Source organism: Necator americanus, chromosome I (genome assembly GCF_031761385.1).
Source record: "Necator americanus strain Aroian chromosome I, whole genome shotgun sequence".
Lineage (NCBI taxonomy): Eukaryota > Metazoa > Nematoda > Chromadorea > Rhabditida > Ancylostomatidae > Necator > Necator americanus.
Genome location: NC_087371.1, coordinates 19,226,935 through 19,251,120, shown reverse-complemented (window position 1 = coordinate 19,251,120; position 24,186 = coordinate 19,226,935). Strand labels below are relative to the sequence as shown.

Below are 24,186 nucleotides of genomic sequence, written 5' to 3'. Positions count from 1 at the left end.
GTGATCTAGAGCATATGTATGAAAAGTTGCAGTTTGTGGCCGGCAGATAGATAATGGATAGAGGAGAGCCGATTCTGTTGCAAGACGCGGCCACATACCGCACAAATTACCCAGCAAAAATTAACCTATTTGAACATAGAAGTACTCCCTCACCCACCGTATTCCCCAAACTTTTCCCCAACAGACTATCACTTCTTTCGAGCTCTTGATTCACATTTGCGTCAGCGACAGTTCACTAATTCAAACGATGTTTTAAGTGCTTTCCATATTTTTGTTGACTCCTGTAATCTCAGTTTTTATACTAAAGGCTTAAATTTATCACCAATTCATTGGAAAAGATGTGTAGATTCTCATGGTTTTTATTTCGATTAATAAAGTTGTGGTTAGGCTGAGTTATAGCAATTTGAAGTATGCGGTCCGTTTCCGAAATTAGTTACGCACCAACCTAATATTTCAACTTCTTTAAAGAAAACAAGTAGAAATCATAAGATTTTTGCAAAACTTAAATAGGGGAGCTTTGGCTGCTGGAATAGAGTGTAGTACCATCAGAGGAATTATTTCCACCCTTTGATAAAGGTTGCAGGAACTTTCAAAAGTAATTCTTTCATGGGGTGGCTATTTTTACAGTCACTGTTACTGCACTATTATATTAATCTTATTTCAGTTCGTCGTCCCACATCTTTCATACTTGTGCCTGGATGCGAACTGGGGTGTTCGAAAAGCAGTTTGTGAAGTTTTCGTTGAGATAGCGCGACATACTTCTCCTGCTGTCCGACGTCTTCAGCTGGCACAAACGTTCGTTAAGCTTCTTCACGATCCATCACGATGGGTGAGATCTAGATTTTTCAAGATCTATTCTTGTAGCATATTCGTTTCCTTGCACAACTGATAACAAGGGTGAAAGACTCTTGCGGTAGGTTATATTGACATTTCTGAATATGGTATCGCTGCAGTTTTTACATGCCATGTGAAATGGGAATTAGCTATGATTCACGACTATTTGTTGAGATTTTTTCTAGACTCGTATGAACGCAAGTTTACAAAGGAGTTGCTTAATGAAGGCAACCTAATTGCTCTTTTTTCAAACTGATATTTAGTGTCGGATGTAGTTAGCATTTGGAGGTTTCGATTAGCGGTTCCATCGTCGTTAAGATGGAACCGTCGCACAATATATGTAGAGTCAAAGCGACATGAAACCCGGTGCAATTGAGAACCCCTGCTTCCGCCGTTCATTGCTGCGGTTCTCGATGGTCCCAACTCGAATCCAACTGCTATCTACACCGCGCCGCTTCGAGCGCAACCGCTTACGCAACTGCACCGTGTCGTTTTGAGCCGGATGTACCCAAGTGAAATGCGTCTTGGTAACTCCTAATTTCCAGCAATAAAATCGACTTAATGGAGTTCCATTACCATTCGTCATAATATTAATAATAGTGTTTTTTGTTACTATTTTTTGCGAAACAATTCATGGTTGCTTTCTCATACGAAGTGTTTCGCAATTCTTTCATTTTCTAGTTCAACTTCGAAAGAAACTGTTCTGTTACCTGAACTTCTGTTCATTTTAAAGTATACTTTTTAATGTGAGCGGTTGCTCTTTGAAGTTTGGGAAAAACATCTATGCATGAGCTACTTTATAGGATTTTTTGTCCAGCTGTAGAGTTATACGCGTAACTGAACCGTTTTTATAGAAATGTTCATGTTTAAAAATGAAAAGAAAGCTCCTAGGGGCTTTGCATCACACTCAGAATGATTTACATCTTGCTTTTTCGCACCTGTGAAAAGAAACATTACTTCTTAGGCATGATGAGCACGACGAAGAAGTGTCCAGTATTCCAAACTCGTTTCAGGCAATGTGATGGGAACTCTTCGAGACTTGCCACGATTTATACATTATTTTTTATTCCGTTTAATTCTTTATCGTCCGTCATCTTAGCATCAATGAATTAAGCGGTAATTCATTGATTAGTAAGTTGCGATAGCATTGTGGTGCGGTATTGTAAAATCCGAAACGTTCTAGTAAAGTAATGTACTTTGGCCTCGTTTTTTGTCCTTTTATTCAAATTAAAATTTTGAGTACTAATTTGCTTCTCGCAACTTCCGTTATTTCTTTTTCGCAGTTTGCTGCATCCATGGTTTGCTAGATTTGAGGCGGTGGTTGAGAAAGGCCTTCAGCGTTCAGGCATCGTTCTGAATGAAAAGTGTCGTCATGGGAATAACAATGACAGGAAATTCGCTCGTTTTTGAATTCTTACTGGGCCATTCGCGTTGGTAGCCTTCCGTTTTGCCCACGTGTCACATCAATATCTTTTTGCAGGTTTGGTATACTGCATTCCAAGAACTTGGCCCTTTCATTGCAACGTTCGCCAACTCAAAGCTATCAGGATTGAAAATCAAGGATGGACAGGTTTGTCTTTACGTACCTATTTCTTTGTTCAAGTTACACGGTCTGATTAAGGTTTTAATATAAAATAGCTTCCAGGTGTGCGAATCGGATGGACGGGATCTGGAAAATATAGTTTCTGATATGGTAGAGTTCGACAAATTACCTGCCGGGTGTTACATGCCGGAGAAAGAAGCAGAAGATGAAGATGCAGACGATAGCGGACAGGAATCAGACCCCGGTGAAGAGGCTGAACAGTGAGGCATTCTCCTTTACACGATTCAGATAGTTTCGACTTGTCTCAACGCTTTCTAATTTTGTTCTCTCCAGACAAAACGATTTCCAGATTAATTGATGGTCTTCAACATATGTTGGATACGTGGACAGCTGGACAAAAGAAAACCTCGATACACAGCGCACCTGCAAGTGTCATGTGAGTTTCTTCACTGATCTTCCGATCCTCAATTTTTGATATTTTTGTAAGGCTCGTGTAGTTTGGTTCAAATTTTCATTAGTGCTTCAGCGAAGGAGAGGCGTCTGATTCCGGGGAGGAGCATGTGAGTATTGCTGCCAAGTGCAACTCATCAGATGACTTATCTAAGTAGGTATCCTGTCATTACATCTTCACATAATGCTTGCTTTTCGCTTGTAAGAGATCTCAAGTCCCTTCTTATTTCACAGGATTGGTCTCGATGATGGCGAAATTAACGGCGATGATCCGGATTTGTTTGATACGACGCTAACCAATTTTTCATTGGATGATGCTTTCAGCACAGATGAAAACAGTTGTACTGCGCCAGAGGCATGTTATATTATGTTTAATTTTAGCATATAGAGTAATAACACTTGGCCATTCGCACATTGCTGAGTAATATTGACTTTCGCCTTATCGATACGATCTTGCGACAGCCATTTTCAGCTATACAAAATATACATATACAAAATAAAGAATCATGTAACTTCCACGCGCTTTTGGTTGGTTGCGAGCTCTCTCAATCGAATTCGAATTTCTTATATATTTAGTTCTTACTGAGGATCTATGCTTGGAAACTAACCTCAGAGGTGCTTGCACTCTAGAAGAGAATCTATTGGAATATAATCAATAAGAATGCCAACCGCGGGGGGGGAGGGGTGCGCGTAACAACTCTTATTGTTACCTGCTCGAGGTGGCTTTGCTTTTACTAAATGTAAGCAAGTATATAAGTATACACCTAGGAAACGTGAGAGCTAAAAACCTCGCACCGTCTGTCGCTGAAGTTGTGTACGCCCAAAGACAGACGTGCACCGCGTTCAGCAAAGAGTCACCGATGGAGTAGGAGGTTCTGGTCTGTATTGAAAAAATAAAGAATGGAAAATCTGGCAGAGACGATGGAACTAGCACAGAAATGCTGAAATATCTTCCTCCTTCTGAGATTCGTGAGATGACGAAGATCGTCTGTTCACTATGGATTGACGAAAGGATGTCTGATTAGTCGAGAAGTACTATTATAATTCCTCTTCACAAGAAGTTATCAGTCACAGAATTGCTGAGGAATATCACTGCTGCGTGTAATGTGCAAGGTTTTGGAGTTGATCTTTGTGGAATCTGACATCGCGAAGAAACCACCCGCAGTGAGCAAGCATAAAAGTGCGATATGGAAGAACCGGATATTCAAGTGAAGGGGGTCTAGCTCATGACGTGCAGCGCAAGTGATGAGCTGTCCAAAAGCGAAAAGATTCCTTTGCCACCCGTCTAAGTGAAGGGGTCCCTCCGCCAACTTTCCAAAAGTGAAGGGATCCCTTCGCCAACCGTACAAAAGCTCTGATCTGGTCAACCGACGACTGATCAGGTGTTTATTGTGAGGAGAGTAATTGAAATGTGGCAGCGGTATTCGAAGCCTCTACAGTTAGCTTCCACAGATCTCCCTTACTAGAAGGATCAGAGCTGGTAAGCCGCGAGGCTACGTTGCGCGTTCACGATCAGCGGATAGGGGGCTAATCGCAGACCAAAAACGACCTTGTGCCTGCCCAGAGACACGGGTGGATTCAGGGGATTCCTGTGTCTGCTGAGCCAGGACTTGCTCATGACATCTTTTTATCATGGTCGTCGGTCCGGCCAAAAGCCCGCAATCAGGTGATTAGCAGATGCAAGGGAGGCGGTTTCGAGCCGCCTCCAGAACAAAGAACGGAACGTTCTCCCGAAATGGACACGTGGAACTGACCGAGATGACACGACGCCACCCTCTCAACGATGACGATCTGTAATTATAATGCAAATCCGCTTGCATCGGAAGCGGCCATCGAAGACCTGATAACGCAAGCCGGGAAGATTAAGTATGACGTCATCGAACTGACCGAGATGATACGACGACACCCTCTCAACGCACCTATATGAAACTTTAGAAGAACTGTTCTTAGAAACATGGGACAGTAGAGTGTTGATGGAGTTGGCGTTCTCGTCAACACGAGTATGACAAAGAACACCGACTCTTTCGAACAACTTACGACCCGAATCGGACGTCTGCAGATGAGGAGATGTGGTTCAACCCCAACTTTGACTATCTTCGTCATTTACGCTCCAATATCAAGCTACGAAGAAGTCGAAGCTTTCTGTATGGATCTAGAGAAGTTCTACCGAGAGGATCATGCCTTCTACAATGTCATAATTGGTGATTTCAACGCCAAAATTGGCCCAGTAAGAATGCCTGAGGAACTTCACATCAAGACCCACGGAGTTACCCGGTGGATGATACCGTAATGAAATAGAGGTGGAGGTATAACAATGCGAAAGGTGGAATGAGATGACGTCGGAGTGAAGGTTGATGGTCGGCAGTTTCACCATTTGCGCTTTGCGGATGACATCGTTCTGATAGCACCTAGCACCAGTCAAGCGGAACGAATGCTGGCCGAACGAATTCGACGAAACATGTGGATGCATCGGTCTTCAGCTGAGTCTGCGAAAGACGATGTTCGTGCCCTATGGATGCGTCTCGGATGCCCCATTCACGCTCAATGGAACGAACATATGCACCAGCTACGTTTATTTTATTCGGGAATTGAACAGGATGAACCTCACCCCGGGCAGGAGGAGACGAGCGACTTGGGAAGGTATAAGAGCATCGAGGATGTAGTGAAGAAGACTAAGAACACCCTGCTCCGCGCTCACCTCTTCAACACCACCATACTTCCTGCTTTCACCTCTGCTTCGGAAACCTGGGCATTTCGCAAGCAGGAAGAAAACGCGGTGAGCGTCATTGAACGTGCAATTGCGAGAGTGATGCTAGGAGTCCAGCTTCACGCATGTGAGGGACGGGATTCGAAGTTCTCTCCTTTGTCAACGATGGAAGATTAGAGACGCTGCCGCATTTGCCAAGAGGAAGTAAATTAGAGTGCATTGGACACATGGTGCGCTTTACCGACAACCGTTGGACCAGAGCCGTGAACGACAGGGTTCCGGGCAATATTAAGTGCACTACGGGAAGTGACTCAGGCACGCAATCGGGGCATATGGAAGAATTACTGGCGTCCGCTCGACCAGTTCGAATATCAACGGGAGTCAAGGTAATCAGGATAACCAGCTATCTTTTTTGAACTTCGAAGCCGCTTTCGACTCTCCTCACAGAAGTCGTCTTCTCAGTGCGCTTTGCGCCAATGAAGTCCCAGGAAAATTGGTACGCCTAATAAACGACATGAATAGAAGAACACCAGCTGGATGTAGCACACCGTTCGATTTGGAAACTGGAGTGAGACAAGGGGTCGTTGCGTCTTTTCTATTCAACTTTGCCGTCGAAGAACAGTTGAACAGTGTACATTTAGTACAATGCCCTTGGTGGACCTCAAGTACGCCGACGATGTAGTAATATTCGCTTCTAGCGGCGCGAAATAACAGCATTTTGTAAACTTTGTATCGAAATTAGCTGCAGCCTACGGACTGCGACTCCGCCCTGACGAATGCAAGCAGACGTCGGTCTCCTCGTTACTTTCAGCGAGAATCAGGGTGGGCGGACAACCTATCGAAATCGTGGATGAGTTTTGTCATTTGTGCTGTGTGCTGAAAAACGATAGCAACTATGAGAGGGATATCTAGCAAATAAGTGCTATTGCTGATTTGGAATTCAACTCATTGACCGAGTGCCCGTGGTTGACCACTATCGCCAACGAAGTAGAGCTGCGAGTCTACCTATCCGCAACTCGCCCTATCATGATGTACGGATCGGAGTTTGGGGGAATGCTCTCAGTGGTGATGGAGAAACTCGACTGCAACGAAAGAAAGCTGTTTAGACGGATGATTGGCCATTGTTGTGCAATAACAAAGAACTTTACTCGGAAGTGGATATTGTGTACCGGCACATGACGCGAGGAAAACATCAACATCCTGCCCGGACTTCTGAAGTACGCATGGAAAACCGTCTTTGCTGCTTTGGTCACGTTATGAGGAGACTGTCTGATCGTGTTGTTCAAGTTGCTCTGAGGATGCTTCCATGACCTAACTGGAAAAAAAAAACCCTTGGTCGCAAGAGAAAGTTCTGGACGGAGGTGGTGAAGGAAGTTCTGAGGGCACTTGGCGTAGACACTACACTTGGCGTGTACTTTACTCGTGACGTAAAATTCCGGCAGGATGGGCTCGGATATGCACAGGGACGACATACTCCGGCGAAGGTGCGAGTTAGGCCGTAATATTCGCCCGCCGATTAAGTCAAGTAAATCGAAAGAGTGCTAACGAAGTAACAGATTGTCACTCTCTCCCCATTCTTGTTAATTTTTGTAACCCAGACTCGGTTCCACTGAACATTTTGTTTGCTATAATATGGGAAGAGGTCTAGATGTGCACAACAGTATGCCCTGAGTATTGCCTCATGTTTCAGCAATCGACAAATGTTCGCTCAGACTTCTCACTGGCTTCGTATTGGTCAGATCCATACAATTCGTTTGCAGAGGAGTAAGTACAGATTATATGTCTGACGTGGACCTTTATCTGTGTAAACTAAGAAAAATATCTAGACATTTTCAGTGACGAGTTGATAGAATTTGGATCGTCGAAGTCCGTCCCAGGTGCGCGTTCTTTCTTAGAACGACGCTTTGATGTGTTGTATGTGTCACCAGAGCGAAACGTTACCCCTGTTGGCAGCCCTCTGCGAACACGAAGTAGGAGCGAGTCAGAGCGAACAAGTTCAGAAGGAGATGATAGATGTACATCAACGCAGAGAGCTCGCAAAAGTTCTCGAAATAGTGTTCGAAGTGATTATTCGGATATATTCGAGGACTGCAGAGGAGAGGACGACCAGAATATAGGCAACTTGAACGACAGCTCCGTGCAGGCAAGTCACTCGCTGCTTTCTATAACACTTTATATTGGATTAAATGAGATGCTATAGAATTATACGACAATTCTATGCATTGATCACTAGATTAGTGATTTTTCTGCAGTTGAATGTAATATGTCTTTTGTACCTATGCCTCTCACAAATTTGAAAGAAAATATATATTAAGGCTAGTAGAACCATTTTCATACTGTGTGCCCTATAGATAGATGCTAGTGTTCGATTTTGATGAAATATCATTTTCATCGAACTTGCTCTCGAACGTGAACGCTCTTCTAAACTATGTCCACTTTCACAAAATGGTCTGTAGTTTTGCATTTACAAATGGTGCTGATCTGAATGGTTCTTACTTTTATGAAGTTCATTCTTCTCAATCTAGATCTCTGCATTTTGTTCAAATCTGCTGTTATGTGAAATTTTCCTTTTCAGAAAATTGTCCCTCAAGAACTAGTGGATAATTTCATGGGGATGGTTCTCCCGGGCGGAATGATGGATTCGGATATCAATAGGCATTGCGCTCACAATTTTCCTGCTGTAGCATATACTCTAGGAAGAGCGAACTGGCCGCAGCTAAGGGATACTTACAATAAGCTCGCCACTGATGATCAGGTGGGTGTTTTTTTTAATCTTTTTTAAAATCTTATCTGTGATCTTGGGATTCTTGGTGACGTCTCGTTATTTCAGCTTCGAGTGCGCGTTTCAATTGCGAATTCTATTCATGAAATGGCGGCTATTGTTGGAGCACGTCACACTGACGATGATCTTCTTCCAGTGTTTCATGCATACAGGTTTGATATTGTGTTAAGTACTCCCATTCTCTGTTTTCTTTGCAAACGTCAAAAGTTTCCAACCCATTTGTATAGTAGATCTCAATTCACCTTGCGCTTTCAACTCTTTACTATAAAGAAAGTGAAAGTTACACTGTTATCGATGATGTTTTTTTTTCAGAGAGGACGCATTCGAAGTGCGTGTTGGGCTGTTGAAACATCTTTTTGAATTCTATCGGGTGAGATTTCGGATGCTAGCCGTGTCTCTATATCGATCATTTTTGGAATTTTTACATGAGCTTTCATTCTCCATTTGTTGAATTCATTCCTGTGCTATGAGTCACAGATCTCATTTCCACTTCCCTCGTTATGCTGTATCGCTCCAGCGATAAACTAACCATTTCAGTGTTTATCGCCAGAGACGCGTAAGGGTATGATTGATGCTCTGCCACAGTTTATGCCGATGGATAACTCGATGCTGAATGGGAACTGGAGATATCGGCACGAATTCGCCAAGTTAGTGTTTTGCTCGAATGATTAACCTCTGGCGTAACTAGCTGGATGAATGTTCTCAATATGATCTCCTTCGTTAGGTAGCTCTTTTTCAAAAGCTTTGGACTACTATTAACATTTCTATTTTAGGCAGTGCAACAAGCTTTGCGAAATGTACGGGATCGAGGAGATCAATAGAACAATGAGCGCTATCGCACTAACTCTTGCAAATGGTAGGTGACACAGGTCTGAAGCATTTTTTTTTCACGTGATCATATTTTTGGATGTTTTTTGGCTGTTATTATATATACACGTGTATTATAATATGTATATTATATTATATTATATATACATACTAAAATAGGGTTTATTTTCTGAAATCGCAGCACTAAATAAATACCTACTCTCAGTTTATCACTATTTAGATGACTAAGAATATAGTCTGTCAGTCTCCAACATCCGGGGGGGGGGGAAGGGATGGGACTTGTCTTGGAAAGGGAACACATCCATTTACAATGGATAAATGGCAGTCTAGTTGCGATTTGTATGATTCTGTTGTTTACATTTTAATTTCCGCTTATTTATTTCTTCATGTTAGCATTTGTTTTACGCTTCATCTAATGTGAATTTATTAGGAAGCGTTTTCGGATATTTGCACATTCCTATTTGTTTCTGTATTTGCTTTATATTATTTACCAGTCTGAGCGTACGGCTAAAGCCGGACTTCAGACTTTCTGTGTTGTTTGCTTCGCTCGCCTTCACTAATCAACGAAAATTAATATTAGTGTTATTAGTTCTATGAAATTGGACTCCAACAATCTTTCTTCCTTTTTTATATTATAACTATAAGCGAAATATTTCATTACCTTCTTTCTAAACGCGTCAATTCTACATTTGGAGTACATTCGAACTTCAGCTTCAAACACTCCTTATCAATATATTATAGACAAAATTTAAAAGTATCACCCGAAATATGGGTTTTTCTCCTGTTTTCTATAAACAGTTATCAAAGAATGATGTTTCGGCATAAAATGACGTGAAGGACATCATCTTACTGATAAAGATAACGTTCCACGTCAGACCACATAAACATCTTACTACTATTTAAGCACCCGTTTGCATGCGTGTTTCCACTTTCTGAGAGCGGCATGCTACCAACTTGAGATGAACGAAGAAGTAAATAGACACGCGGAGGAGTCATATAGGGTGTAAAGCAAAGCGCCCGTGGTCACGGCTTTGAAAAGGCAAACACAAACCGACACACACACACACACACACACACACACACACACACACACACACACACACACACACACACACACACACACACACACACACACACCGACACACACACACACACACACACACACACACACACACACACACACACACACACACACACACACACACACACACACACACACACACACACACACACACACACACACACACACACACACACACACACGGACTAAGCTCGTTATTATATATCATGATTTTATTATTTGCTCGGTTGACTTTCAGTAATTTGAAATATTTTAAATTGGTCTTCTCTCTAACTAATCGATTAAGTCCTCCAACCTGCATATTTTCTGGATGGTTCTTGTATTTGCGCATTGTTCCTAGATTTAATTTCAGCGGTTTTTTCCTCGATGATCATAACTTAAAGGCATCACTTCACGAATCTGAGGTGGTACGGATTTCAGGTGGAGTATTCGTATACGGGATCGTAGATTATGGAGAGAAGGGTGATTCCGTCCATTTCTTCCTAATTGCCCTAAAAAACGACTCGGAAGATACAGCTTCGAGCGTTCCGGCACGCTGCTTTCTACAACGGGTTCGATTGGCGCGCACCAGCCTTGTGCACGCGCCGCATCTTCCGGACCGTTTTTTTAAAGGAAGAAATGGACGGAATCACCCCATCTCCATAATCTACTATGCTGTATACGAATACTCCACCTGAAATCCGTACCACCTCAGATTCGTGGGGTGACGCTTTTAACCACCACGTGTATTGTCTGTAAACGAAAATTAGACATTTATGGAAAGAATTGTGCTTGTTGCTACATTCTCTTCCTGTCATCAGTCTTGAGAGGTTGAAACAATGAAAAAGAAGCGTAAAAAGAAGTTCACAGCTGGCTTCACTACCGAAGTGCGCTTCTTGTAACCGTTTGCGATAAGTACTACGCGTTATGAAAGACAGAATAAAAGCTACTCTTAATTATTTCATTTTCAGATCGAGTATCTGAAGTTCGCAAAGAAGCTGTTCATCTTTTGTCGCAAATCCTTGCTCGGCTGGTGGATCATGAATGGTCAGACTTGACGAACAAACAGGAATCCAGCGTGGACGCTTCATCTCACACCACGTTGACTGAGCTTTTCGTACATGATCTGGTTAGCGGATTTGCGAATACGCAGAAATGGACACGTCGTCAAACGTAAGAGTGCTGTCTTATTGAAGAAAAAAAAAGTTTTTTATTCGGCATATGATACTGACAGAAATAACTAGTTGTGTATGTTCTATCCCATTTCCGTTTAGATTCGCTTACGTATGCGAACGCGTCCTCCTCGATCATGCGTTGTCCATGGAACAGTTTCGATACTTCTTACTTTCTCATCTGATTGCAATGGCTGACGACAGTGAGCTACTATTGAGTCTTGTTCAAGCCTATTGCAAATTTTCAAATTCTTCTTGAGGTGTTGTCAACGTCCGAATAGCTGTGTGCCGTGCCCTTTCGCTTTGCGACTCTTCCCTGCACTCGCATGCTATTGCAGGCGACTCGAGAAGACTAGCCCCGTTAACAGTCAACACAGTGTTAGAACGGTTGGCAGCAGATACCGACATGGATGTGGCAAGAGCTGCTCGGCAAGCATTAGGTCAAACAACCGGTACCGAAACGATCGACATCTCAATGCGAGGTTTTCGAATTAGGGAAAAGGAGAACGCTTTTCTAGATCTTCAGTTAGTAGATAATTTCGAGGAAGACGATATGAGTTTATGTTCCGACTATACGAGTGGAACGCCTGTTCGACAATCGCAAATAGGGTTCCCTTAGTAGTTTTCGTTTTAGAATCTTTACCCACTCATCTTCAGTAGGCAGGACTTGCGGTTTGCTCAATTTATTATTGTTAAGGAAAAATAAGTACTTATTTGTGTGTATGGTATTGCGCCTGGAGCGCGAATGTAGCTATTTTTGGTTTAAGTGATTTTCCTAGTTTCCTATGATTCTGCCTCTATTCATTTTCTCCATTATTGCAGTAATATGATTTCTAACCATTCTTCAAACTATTCCATCTCTGTCACTTTCACAAGCCCGCGATTCTCTTTGTTTCACTTTTTTCAGTTTAAATATTCTCTTTCTTCATTATAACTTTCCTCACCCAAGTTCTTTCAATGGCATCCACGTTTTCTCTGTTATATAGGCATTTTTTTTCCGAGAGGATCGATGTTGTCCTCTGAAAGCTGGTCTATGAACCAGTTGAAATTCGATAATTGGATAGAATTCAATGACTTATAATTTTATCACTGGAAACAATACGCTTATCTGTGTACAAGACTTTGGTGCTCCGTACAAATTTTGTTCACGTAAGTATTCGAAAATAAAATAAAGATTAATCTTTGAACTAACTCTGTGCTGACTATGTAGTATAACTATCGGTTTCAAACAGCGAAAATACCTGATATCGAAGTATACGTTAGTTCAGCACGTACTAAATAGATCAAAGGGGGGAGGTTTACGTTCGTTTTGTTAGAAGTCAAATTTTTCATTTTGTTTCATTTTCCGCGCAATTTCTTTCTTTTCCTGCATTCACCAATCTACAAGTGCGGTCAACTTGTGAATAATTCGCTTCCTTTGAGCTGAGGTGCATGAGTCCTCCTCTACTTTGCTTCATTTAAGAAAAGTGAGAATCTGCGTTTTCATTATGTTGATAACGTCACGTTATTGTTGTTGCCATATGCCTTTAGAAACCATGTAAAAATTGTGGTATTCGAGTTTTGCTTGAATTGGTGTTTGGATACATTGTTTGTGCTCTTGAAATTTAACGTTCTCACAGAAACCATTGAGCAAGAGAGCAGGCGTTGGTGTGAATAGAAAGAATGGTACAGTCGCATCAAAACGAAATGAAGCTCAGTGCATTTGCGTTAGCGGCCTCACTCGAAGCGAAGCGGTGGAACTAGCGGCTGGGACTAACCCGAACTGTAGCGATGAATGGTGCTAGCAACAGTCCTCCTCGATCCTACACGTTTCGCTCTATTCGCTTTCGCTAGACGGTCTTGTCCGACTTTAACAATCTTATACGTGGAGAGGAGGAAAGCAAAGAGCGGAGAGGTTGCTGAGGGATCAAGGAGGCATGGCTCAGTTCATGTGCGCTTCATTCTGGCTGGAGATTGGAGATCCATATGAAGTACGTTTCGTGTTATAAGTGTTAGGGTTTGCTTGAGTTTTCAGCCAGCCTCTGTACGAAGGCTTGCAGACGATACGCCTTTGCCGTATGTACATCATCTAGAGCAGCATCCACGGCTGTTTTAGGATAGAGTAACAGGAGGTAAGGTAAGGAAGGTTCCTCTTTGTGCTAGTGCGTTCTTCCCCAATACAGCGTCCTGCATCCTAGCAGGCTAGGTTTTTTTGTTTTTTCCTACGGGTAAAGTTGCTGGCTTGCAAGAAACAAAGCACAAAAAGAATAAGGAAGGAAGAGAAAAAACGGCTGTAGTAGTGGAGGTGAATGTTTAAAGCCGTTCTTTTGTGTGAGTTTGGGGGTGAGTGTAGTGTAGCGGCTGGAGGTTCCGCTGACTGCGCGATCGATCGGAGGTTCGAATCCGGCCTAGCGTTCACCAAGCCTTTCATCCTTCCGGGATCGATAAATTAATTAGTAAGAGACTCGTCTGGAAGGATAAAAACACTGACTTGATCATCGGCTACTCTCCACAAGTCATTGTATAAGCCAGTTACACGTTCGTAAACCTCAAACGATTCTGAATTGAAGTGAACGTGAGGGCATCCCAAGCGGATTGATTAACGCCAGAAAATCTAATGTTATCCTTTAATTTTGTGTGAATTCATTTGTTTATGTTGGGTATGAGCGTTTTCTCTGCGTTTTTGCTTAAAAATATGGCGCAACTTGGTTGTGTTTCACCTGATCTATTCGATAACAAAAGATAAAGATTTTAAAGCCGGAGTCATGGCAGGCCTATCGCTTTCATTCTTTTTGTTTTGATCGAAAGTTCCGTTTAGTTTTTTTTTTCAGGAATTGCTGCAACTATGAGTTGGTCCTTTGTTTCTTAGCTTAAGATCTTTTGCTCCTGTGAATCACTATTTTCTCCCAATTCTGAAGCTGTGCAGAATGCATCTAATTCATATGCCGTGAAACTCTGTACAACTGTCCAGCGGCTTTTCTCATTATTGAACTTATTGCTGCTATAAGCCTAGATGTCACAAATACTTTTCCTATTTTTCGTGTATATGTGTATTACTGAGCGGGCGTAGCGCAGTCGGTAACAGGTTCCGCTGTATACACGATCGATCGATGGTTTGAAACTGTCCTAGCGCTCATCAAACCTCTCATCCCTCCGGGGGTCGATAAATTGTATAGGCCAGTTACACGTTCGTAAACTTCAAAGAATTTTGAATTGAGGTGAACGCATTGGCTCATCGCAAGAGGAAGGATTGATGTCAGACACTTTATTCTTTATCCACTCTAGTATCTTATCTTATTATTCCTGCATTAACAACACTTATTAAAACAGATAAAACGGAGAAGGCGTCGTTAGGTGCGTCATACTCTTTCGTGTACCGTCTTTCCAATGTTGTAAGAAATGAAAGACAGGCAAAACTACGAACTACAAATTTGAAGTGAACGTGGTGACACATCCCAAGCAGATTGATTTACGCAAACATTTTGTCCTTTATCCTTTATTTGTATTATTAGAAAACAAGGAACTACCACAAAAATTTTTTAGCAATCACGTTAATGTTGTGTGTAAAATAGATTTTTCTGCAGTACGTGGTAATATTAAGCACATAAGTTATAATTCATGGTTAATGGCGGGAAACCACGAATCCGGCGTGGTGAGCGAATCAGCGGTAAAAGCTAGATATGGAGTTGTAGATTGCAGGATCCGGGTTTCTTCGCTCATCCCCTAATCCCCTAAAATCCCCTAAAATCGGGCATGGGAATCGCTTAGTTCCTACGAGATATGTTAAAACGCGCCTCTGTATACACGTTCTGGTCCCCTCAGCAGCTTATTCATCGGCTTTACTTGAATAGGGTGCTAAAGAGACCTCATTAATCTCCGACCGCTCGCTCGTGGATGCGGCGCGTCCAGAGGGGTGGCATGCTGAAACTGGAATCAAACAGAAACGATTAGGAAGAGATGAGCAGACCCACCACAACTCCCGCAATCTACAACCCGATCTCTCGTGGATTCCCTCACCACGTCAGATTCGTGGTACATATACTGCCTTTAATCTACTACAAGAATGCTTTACTTCTTATACCACCTGGTTCTTGGTTAGTAGGTAATGACTGCTAGTTCATCAGCGGCACAAAATACTTATGATCACTCTCACTAAGAAGGTAATACTGTTCGAATTCGCTATTTTGTTCCGTTTTGCGGAATGAGATCTAGATGACCGAAGGAGATGATCAAAACTATATTTCTGAACTTTTTTTGGACGTGAGGGGATGTGGATCCATTTGTGCGTATTTTGTTGAATCAGGAAGGAAGGGCCGCCAGTGTTTGAAGATTCTAATTCGTATCATATATCAAATATTTATTACTAATGAAAAGGTCATGACATGTTATACTTTCGGCATGTAGCCCTACATGTATAGAGGTGCACTTTACTGCATTCTAGTACACGTTTCAGATGAGCGTTGAGTTTTGTTATGAAGGTACTGTAGTTTGGTTAATTCCGAACGTACCTAGAAAAGGAAATAGTTATTATCAGAAATTCGTTAAAAATTCCCGCACTCACTTTGCCGTCCAATCAATTCGTCCCGTGTTCTGCGGTTTTACTGCATTGCTCAACGTCCTTGCGCCAAAGTTCGGCACATACCCTGTTTTGATAATTAAAAAACTAAGCAAGAAAAGAGGTGTGCTCTACACTTATTCGAATGGGAAGATGGAGAAGGAAAGAATACTGTAAGAGGAATACCGTGAAAAGGAGGTGATTACGCCTTCAAAATGCTATTCTAGGACATACTTTTCATGCGAACCTATTACTGTTTGCGTGACCAATGTGCGCTAGATGTTTTCTTTCAGTGATATTATTTCCTCGATATTGGCATCCTCACTTAGCCGCTTCCAAAAAAATCCATCCAGTTGAGAGAGGATGTGTAGATGAAGTGCTTCTAGTGGAGAGCACCGGTAAAAGAAGAGATGATGAGAATTAGAGGAAGTGTCGTAATTAGAACACCGAGAAAAGATTGTTTCCTGTATGGAACTGTGGTATTTGATATAAAAATGGAAATGAGTGCATGTGAGATATAGAGAGAGGAGACCAACCGTATGCGTATTCGAACCTCGCTTGTACTGAAGATCGATTCTTAGCACTCGGTGCGTTCCCGCCAACCGCTAACGAATTGTTCCCACCACCTTCTTTCGGTACTACACCTGAAAAATTAGTGCTTTGTGGTATGAAAAGTCGAGAGTTGTATAGTTGATTTTGAGTTGATTTTGCATGTTCGGAACCTAATTTCCATCTTATCACATCACCACAACATCAAGTAAATAGGTTACAACTCAAATAATAACTTTACATGAGCTTTTTTTAAGTGCAAACATTTCTACAGAAAGGAGATTTAAACTCTTCTGTGAAAATATTAACATGTGATAGAAGTTGATGTTGATATTTGAGTTGTTTTTGTGCGAGCGGATGTTTTTTGTTCAATTTGATTAAATTCGGCTGCTGCACGTAACTGTAAAATTTTCATGCGCCATCAATAGTAAAGATCGGAATTCTACAATCACCAAGCTTTATTCACATCCACATTGATTGAATGAATGCGGGAGCTAATTCGTTTGGTAATTATGTTATCTCATTGTAGGATTGCTGTTCGTAGACTGTTTTTTGTTTGATTTATTTTCTTTCCTTTTATTTTACTATTTTTTTATTTTTAAAGTAGAATAACACGCCATTTGCAGAAATAGCCTAGTCTTGAATTAGTGATGTGATTTGTGCATAATATAATTTATGTTGAGGATTGTAATTTCACTGTGGCAGGGAGATCTTAGATTCTCTACTGGAGAAATTAACATGATCTTCCTTAATAGATTTCAAGTGGGTGTTCCACTGGTATTTCTGCTTTATGAATATTCTCCCTCCTGCTTACGTGAAAAGTAGTAATATCAGGTAAATGTTTACTTATTGTTTGCTGTCTAGCAGCCATTAAGAACTCAGCTTCCTTCGGCGATGTAACGGAAACACTTTAAAAATTTCCAGTGGCAAGATAACGGATGTAGAACAAACCTGGTATGAATCTTGATTTCGACAAATAGATTTCTTTTGCTGGCTTTTTCTCGCTCGATTTGTTCTTCGTCGCATCGATTTTCTCGAGTTTTGCTGTGCTTTCGTCCAACCTGAAGTTGCAGTCTTATTATCAGCTTCGCAGCTGCGTACTCGTTTTCGAGGGAGAAATACTTCGTTGGAGAAGAACGAATGAATTTAAATTTGCGTCGATTAATTTGGAAATCAAAATAGTTGTGAGAGAGCAGTTTAAATGGGATCAACAATTTGAGAAACGGTTTAATAGCTCACTTATCGAAGAGATTTGACTTGTTCAGTGGGATATTTCTATTCACATGTCTTTCGATTGGTTTCCCTTGCGGTGATACGTTCTCCGAACCAGGATATTCTTTTGCGTTTGCCTGAAAACGTGTAGTTCAACTAATGAACCTTGTTCATGAAGACACTCGAAACAATCGATTATTCTCTTTCATTTCTGAATAACGAGTACCAGCAGGACAGAAGGTAATGCTATGGAGGTGGGGATTTTTCTTCTCTTCTTTTGTGTCAACTGTAGTTTTACCTTGGCAATTCAATCAGCTGATAGATTCTTAAAATATGAATCAGTAAATGGCACTTACCTTTTGCTTTACACGTATCGCCTTGGTGTCGCTTTGAGTACTGCCCGCACTTGTTTTCCTTACGCTTCCAGGTGCCGGTTGGCTCATTACAGGTGCCCCTAGTTTTTCATTAACCATGAAGTATTTATATTTAAGGCTCTGAAAAATAACTAATAATAATAGATTTGCATAGATCCTTGTAGTTATCTAACTTACTTGACTCGCACTTGGTCTCTTTTCTGGATTCCACATCATCATATCCATCATTAATTTCATACCATCTTTCCCTATAGTGTTCACTATTGTTTCCATTGGTGTTGGTGGTGCTTGCGGGAAGCGAAAATTCATTGCTGTTGCAAGTTGGTAGCCTTCTGGCCAATCTTCCTTAAATAAAGAAAATTTTGTTTCCTCTGAACACAAGCACAGCTGCGTATGTCGACGTTTTCTGTCTTGTCTGTAACTCGCTTGAACGTTTTGCCGCTTATGCTAAGTTTTGTTCACTAATACGTTGTCTTTCTCAGCGGAGCAGGTGTTTTCGTTGTTGTTTCAATTCTTTGCTTCCTCGATTTTTTTCGTCACTTGCTCATTTCGGGGCATTTGCAGTGTGAAGCTGGGAAAGGTGTATATTCTTTCTTTGCAGAGAAATGAATTTATAGTAGCCACCTTAGTAAATTCACGTGTGCACACTTTGTAATTTGTAAAATAGGCCTTGCTTTCTCCAGAGGTAAAGAGAGTGATTCGTGAAAGTGATTTACTCTAATGAAATCACCTAGAAAAAGGTTCATATGTAATAGAGTACTCGTATGACTACACTATTCTTTTTACGTTTTTTAAAGCCTTACCTTGCTTGGAGTCCCCATTATAGTCACTATTTTAAATAACTGATCGAGTTCACTTGTGCCAGGGAATAACGGTCGCAGCATATACAGTTCTGCCATGATACAACCAAGTGCCCAAATGTCAATCGGAGAGTTATAGGAAGTTGATCGTAGGAGAATTTCAGGAGCTCGATACCTGCAGAAGGTTATTTGAGCCATGTCGAAGTCCACTAGCTCCTAAGCTTCCAATTTGTAGCTCCTAGGTTTCCTACTGTTAGGGATATGTTCGAAAGTGTAGCTTGCAAACTTAGGAAGAAACGAATTTCTTGTTGTGGGCATAAAGAGCTTTCTCTTCTAGACAACACTAAATTATGGATTATGAAAAGATTCTCAAACAGATTACTTTCCACTTGGACCAAACAAAGAAAAACCTAAAAAATGCTTTTCTAGAATGAATGATCAAACAAGTAAGTTCTGTAATGAACTAATGTCTTTTGAACTCGATTTTCATTTCCAGCGTTTTTTTTTTCGTTGCAAGAAGTCGAAGTCATTATCTGAGTATCAGAGAAATGGAAGGAGAACTACAGAGAGAGAAGGCTTCCAAACTTGACCATTTTTCGAGTGGAAACGGCTGAGGGGCCTGCGCTGTCGTTGAAGGCTTTTACCGCTTCCGTTCCTTTAAAGGCCACGTATCAAGAAATTGACTTCGAAATCGCGTTGTGGAAAACCTAATGGAAAACTAGAGGCAGGTGTGTAGATTACGAGTATGAGCGTGACCTCCTATTTCCTTCAATCAGCCTGTAAAAACGGCATGGAGAGCGGCGTTTGTTACTTCGAGGTGAAAACGTCCCACCCTTGCGCACGCGCCGCGGCAACGAGCTAGCGATCTATGGTCACTGAGGTCTCCTCACTAGTCTGTTCTAGTGAAACCAATGAATAGGCTGCTGAAAGGACCGGAGCGTGTACAAAGGGCGTTTCTAGCGCTCCTCGTAGGAGCAAGCACCTTCCCACCAATGTGTTTTGGAACGATTAAGGGAAATTGAGCGTAAGCATACTCTTATGCATAATCTACACCATGAACTCTATTTTTTTTTCATCAAGCTTCCCACCACGCCAATATCGTGACACGATGCCTTTAACTGCGAGCTTATCTATCGTGGTTTTAACTTGCCGGATTTTGTTGATCTGAGATGGAGACTTAACGAGAGAACCGCAAAAAAATCACTTGTGATTTTTACTTTGCGTTGGTCTTCAGTATCGTTTTGGTGCCTCAGTTGGTTTTAGTTATTGCTACAATAGCTTCTGGAATCGTAGAGATTCAGTTTTACATTGGCCTTTATTCCGAATCAAAATCATCAATTACTTAATTAATTTCCTATGTATTTTACTGCATGTGCGAGTAGAGCAATGTTCTTTTTTTTTACTCAGTTTGTAGGATATCCAGGATGTCCACTTCATCCCACCAATTCGATCCGGATGAACACGTCCGGTTTTATTTTTTTGCATCTAGCTGCCTAAAACTCATAAGATCACCTCTGAGATGAATCCATCTCCGCTATGGCCTCGGACAGGTCATAATGAATCTTCGTCTTCCTTTTACCTTAGCTTCTTATCAAGATTATCGAGAAGGATTCGACTTTGTATAGCAAATGTTTCAGACGACGTATGAATTGTGGGATAAAATTTATTCAAAAACTTGCTTTATGTTTGCTTGGAAAATCAGTCTCTTTTCCTCTACTAAACTGTGGCGAATATAAATGTTATGTGTGACAGAAAAGGATGTGAAAAAGGTGTGGAGAAACCAATGAAATCTGAAATAAACTTTAAAGGTTTGAGAGTAAGTGTTTGAGAATATGGATAAGAATGAAGAGTTAGTAAAAGGTCAGAGGTACAAGTTTCTCATAGGCTTACAAAAATCTGCTGGGAAGGAGATTATTCACGAATATTTCCTTTATATAGATTACTATTGATGGTTCAGATTTTCGTTCTCAAACATCTTACAAAACTTTGCTTCCACTGTTATTATTGAAAATGTAGTTTTGTTCGATTAAGTATTGGAAAAGGAAGCAGGAGAATGATGAGAATATCGTTGAAAAAAAAGTAAACTAAACGTTGTAGAATCAACGCGAGGGAGTAGTTCTGTTGAGCTTATATCAACAGATAATTCAACTTATTGAGCAACAAAATTAATTGTAGTTAAATTTTCCTTTTCGTAGTCATAACTTACCATCAAAAACCCACAATTTAATAATTTTTTGGAGCAGTTAAGCACAACTACGTAGTACGTAGCGATTGCTTACCATCTTGTTGAGACGTAATCTGTGTAGGGCGGTTTTGATCGAACTTCTCTGGCAAGACCAAAATCTGCAATCTTCACCAATTCTGTTCCGTTGCACATAATGTTTTCTGGTTTCATATCGCGATGAAAATACCCTGAAATAACGTTGATGTTCGTTCTCTCTTACTCGCACCTGCATCTGTTCATTCCATTGTTTTTCTTCTGCTTATGCCTTTTCTCAAAATTTTCTTGTTCCAGAAAGAATAAAAAAATTTGAATAAACTTTTTTTTTATTTATTTCGTCTCATCCTCCTCCGTATTCTAGGTCAATCCAATTTGGCTTTTGAATTAATTAACATAAAAATCTACCGTTTCTATGCATAAATGCGAGTCCTTGTAAAATTTGGTAGATGATGTTTCGAATGACGCTTTCTGGGAAGTAGCGATCTCTGAAAAAGGTAGCAAACAAGTTTTCGTAGTAGCGATTTGCGGCTTCAATTCTTTGAATCTATGTGCAAACCTGTCTTTCATTAACTCGTATAGATTTTCTTGCATGTATTCGAAGACGAAGTACAAAACGTCGTTCTCTCGAATCACCTGAAAAATATACCAAACTGTATAGTTGTGAAAAATATTTGGGATCTTTGCGGAGCAATAGCATAAAAAGACAAATAAACATGAAAAGATAATTTTAAACATATTTTATTGAATAGCTGCATAGTTTGCGGCTGTCTTTACCACTGACATTTTCTGTCAACATTTTCTGTCAACGATTAAAAAAAAGAAGTCTGCCCCAGCATCACACCGGTTGGTTCTCGAGCTTTTTTTTTGCTTCTGGCAAGGATTATCGTCAATCGACGCATCAACCGGTCTTCAACGAATTTGATACAGTTGAATGCATGTCTTTCAAGTAAAGAATACCTTCTTTGAATCGAGAGCATCATGTCTGAGCCGTTCTTTCACAGTTGTCGACTAATATTGTATACCTTTAATACCTTTACTGTAGGTCGACACAAAAGCTCAGAACATTCGATAGAAGTTTTAGAACAATAAAGTAATGGGTGAAATGATTTGAAAGACTTTATTCGACAAAAAAGTTTTGTCTATATAAAGCGGCCGGAAATCATGCACTAACACACGTTTCTTTCATCTATACGATCTCTATCTTGATTTTATTTAAAGGCATCACCCCAGGAATCAGAACATCAAAATCATTTCAGTGCTTTGTTGTTCTAAACCCCCCGGTCCACCTGCGATTCGTCGAAAACTCATTCGAACGAATCGCAGGCGGGGCGTGGCGCAAACGTTGTGCATTGCAGTGGAAGCCGTTGTGAGAAACAGCGTTCCGGGGTCGTCCGTTTACACTGATACAGGGAGAGATGAACGGAATCACCTTCTTCTCCACAATCTACCACCTCGTATAGGCACTACGCGCCTGAAACCCTATAACTGTTTCAAACCACATTGTGAAGATTTTTGTACCACAAGGAATTACCGGAAAATGGCTTACCTCTCTTAATTTGATTATATTCGGGTGCGGTAACTTCTTTAGTGCTTTGACTTCTCGCAGTGCAGTAGCTTCTTCCCATGTTTTGAATTTTTTTTTCATCCTGAACGAAAACGAATCGGGCTTTCGAATCTAATGGGGATGTTGTAAGAAAATTTTCAGTCATTTTCCAACTCTGATAGAAAAATCAGAGTTGGAAAATGACTAAAAAGAAAACAGTGGAAAAGTTCATGAATAAACGAGACTTTGAACAATGAAGCAATGTTTTTGCGAGCCAATTGCTATTTAAGAGGTCTATTTCAGTGTATAACTGCTTTGCAAAATCAATACCGATTTTGCGCAATGCGTTTTAGATTCTCTCCTCCTCGTTGGTTATTTTATAGCAACAAAACGGGGTGGCGGTCGGCAAGTAGTAATGTGTTACTGGTGTTCTTGCCTTTTTATCGCCACTTTATCTCCAGTGTCGATTTTCTTTGCCAGAAGTACCTCACCGAAAGTGCCGTCGCCCAATCGCTTTGTCATGTGGTATCGATCGGCTAAGGTCGTCATAGGAGTCTGAAAGAGTTGCAGTGCAGATGTCCTGAAGTTCATGGATGTAACACAATCAGAACGCAGTTAGCTTTTATCTAGCGGCTCAACTGAGAGACAGTGTTTATTTTCTGTTAGTCACAGATGGCATGTTATTTACGGTGTGACTTCGCTGGTGAACTATGCGCGTATGGTGCATGTTAATGCCGCACATAAATTCAGAGACACCAGAGTTTAGGTCGGTAGCAGTGCCTCTGACCTTAGTGTCAATAGAACACAGGGACAAGTGCAAAGAAGGGACAGAAAGGGTATCCGGGGACGTTGGCTTTTCAGGGATGCGAAAGAATAGAGATCCTTATGATGTTTCAAAAGAGAAAAAGTTTCATTACTTTGATTGTGTGTGTCGAAATGGCTGATATAAAGGACGATTTTCAAGTGGTATTTTGGTGTCGTGATTATAACCATTGGAATTGCTGAACGGGTTGTTGATTTATACGTTCTATTTTGATTGCACTTGTTTCCTACATCTTTCCAGGATTTAAGGTGCCTCAAGAACACAATCTGTGACTTCAAAAATAGTGAAAGATTGGCGGATTTTCCTCACCCGCTCTATATTGTTGACTCCTTTTTTTCAATTTTTTAAAAGAAAAACATTTCCGTTTTTTCTTCTGACAGTTAGCTATTTCGGCCAGTGTTTTTTCACATCAGATGTTCGCCACTTTTTGTGATTGAAAAAAAAATTGCAGAAGATATTTTCGAACAAAGATTTGATAAATACTAAGACAGGAACTCTTTGCACATGTTGTTTTAAAGGCACAAATTTATAGCAGCAAATAAATCCCAAAATCTAAACGTTGCACAAACAGTACATTTTTCTATCGAAAAAAAACTTCCTTTTAGTTCAGAAAACATACAAAGTATGTTTATAATGTAGACGAGGAAAGTATGAAGGACATACGTAAATTGCTACATTTCATGGGACAGCAATTCTCCACCTCGATTATTAGCTTTATTTTCTCTTACGTTGACCTGAACATCTCAGTTAGCAT

At 40.9% G+C, this 24,186-nt stretch overlaps 2 protein-coding genes across 5 annotated transcripts in view; one reads left to right on the top strand and one right to left on the bottom strand.

The window, feature by feature from the left end:
• Positions 1–11,995, top strand: part of RB195_006180 (uncharacterized protein) — a gene marked incomplete at both ends in the record, with an annotated part of 41,479 nt that extends 29,484 nt beyond the window's left edge. For 2 of the 3 annotated variants that reach the window (XM_064179111.1, XM_064179112.1), the window contains 18 exons: positions 665–829; positions 2,315–2,404; positions 2,480–2,637; positions 2,727–2,813; positions 2,904–2,981; positions 3,062–3,182; positions 7,225–7,298; positions 7,371–7,411; positions 7,488–7,549; positions 7,621–7,677; positions 8,110–8,289; positions 8,365–8,468; positions 8,629–8,686; positions 8,854–8,963; positions 9,090–9,172; positions 11,176–11,377; positions 11,479–11,579; positions 11,637–11,995. In XM_064179111.1, coding sequence (XP_064036097.1) covers positions 665–829; positions 2,315–2,404; positions 2,480–2,637; positions 2,727–2,813; positions 2,904–2,981; positions 3,062–3,182; positions 7,225–7,298; positions 7,371–7,411; positions 7,488–7,549; positions 7,621–7,677; positions 8,110–8,289; positions 8,365–8,468; positions 8,629–8,686; positions 8,854–8,963; positions 9,090–9,172; positions 11,176–11,377; positions 11,479–11,579; positions 11,637–11,995 — 2,130 coding nt within the window. Of the gene's footprint in view, positions 1–664; positions 830–2,314; positions 2,405–2,479; positions 2,638–2,726; positions 2,814–2,903; positions 2,982–3,061; positions 3,183–7,224; positions 7,299–7,370; positions 7,678–8,109; positions 8,290–8,364; positions 8,469–8,628; positions 8,687–8,853; positions 8,964–9,089; positions 9,173–11,175; positions 11,378–11,478; positions 11,580–11,636 lie in introns of all 3 variants that reach the window. The other variant, XM_064179110.1, reaches the window with a different exon arrangement.
• Positions 11,996–12,451: 456 nt separating this feature from the next.
• RB195_006179 (uncharacterized protein) lies at positions 12,452–23,158 on the bottom strand (the record flags this gene model as incomplete). 2 transcript variants are annotated; one of them, XM_064179109.1, is made up of 13 exons in its annotated part: positions 15,848–15,863; positions 15,917–15,998; positions 16,447–16,554; positions 17,411–17,520; positions 17,699–17,808; positions 18,028–18,165; positions 18,223–18,390; positions 18,849–19,020; positions 21,125–21,257; positions 21,472–21,551; positions 21,623–21,699; positions 22,613–22,712; positions 23,046–23,158. In XM_064179109.1, the coding sequence occupies 13 exons, from the start codon at positions 23,156–23,158 to the stop codon at positions 15,848–15,850; spliced, it is 1,407 nt and encodes a 468-aa protein (XP_064036095.1). The 2 variants fall into 2 exon arrangements, with proteins under 2 accessions (XP_064036096.1, XP_064036095.1); XM_064179108.1 differs by lacking the exons at positions 15,848–15,863; positions 23,046–23,158 and adding an exon at positions 12,452–12,617 and having other exon boundaries at positions 22,613–22,711.
• Between the last annotated feature and the right edge of the window lie 1,028 nt (positions 23,159–24,186).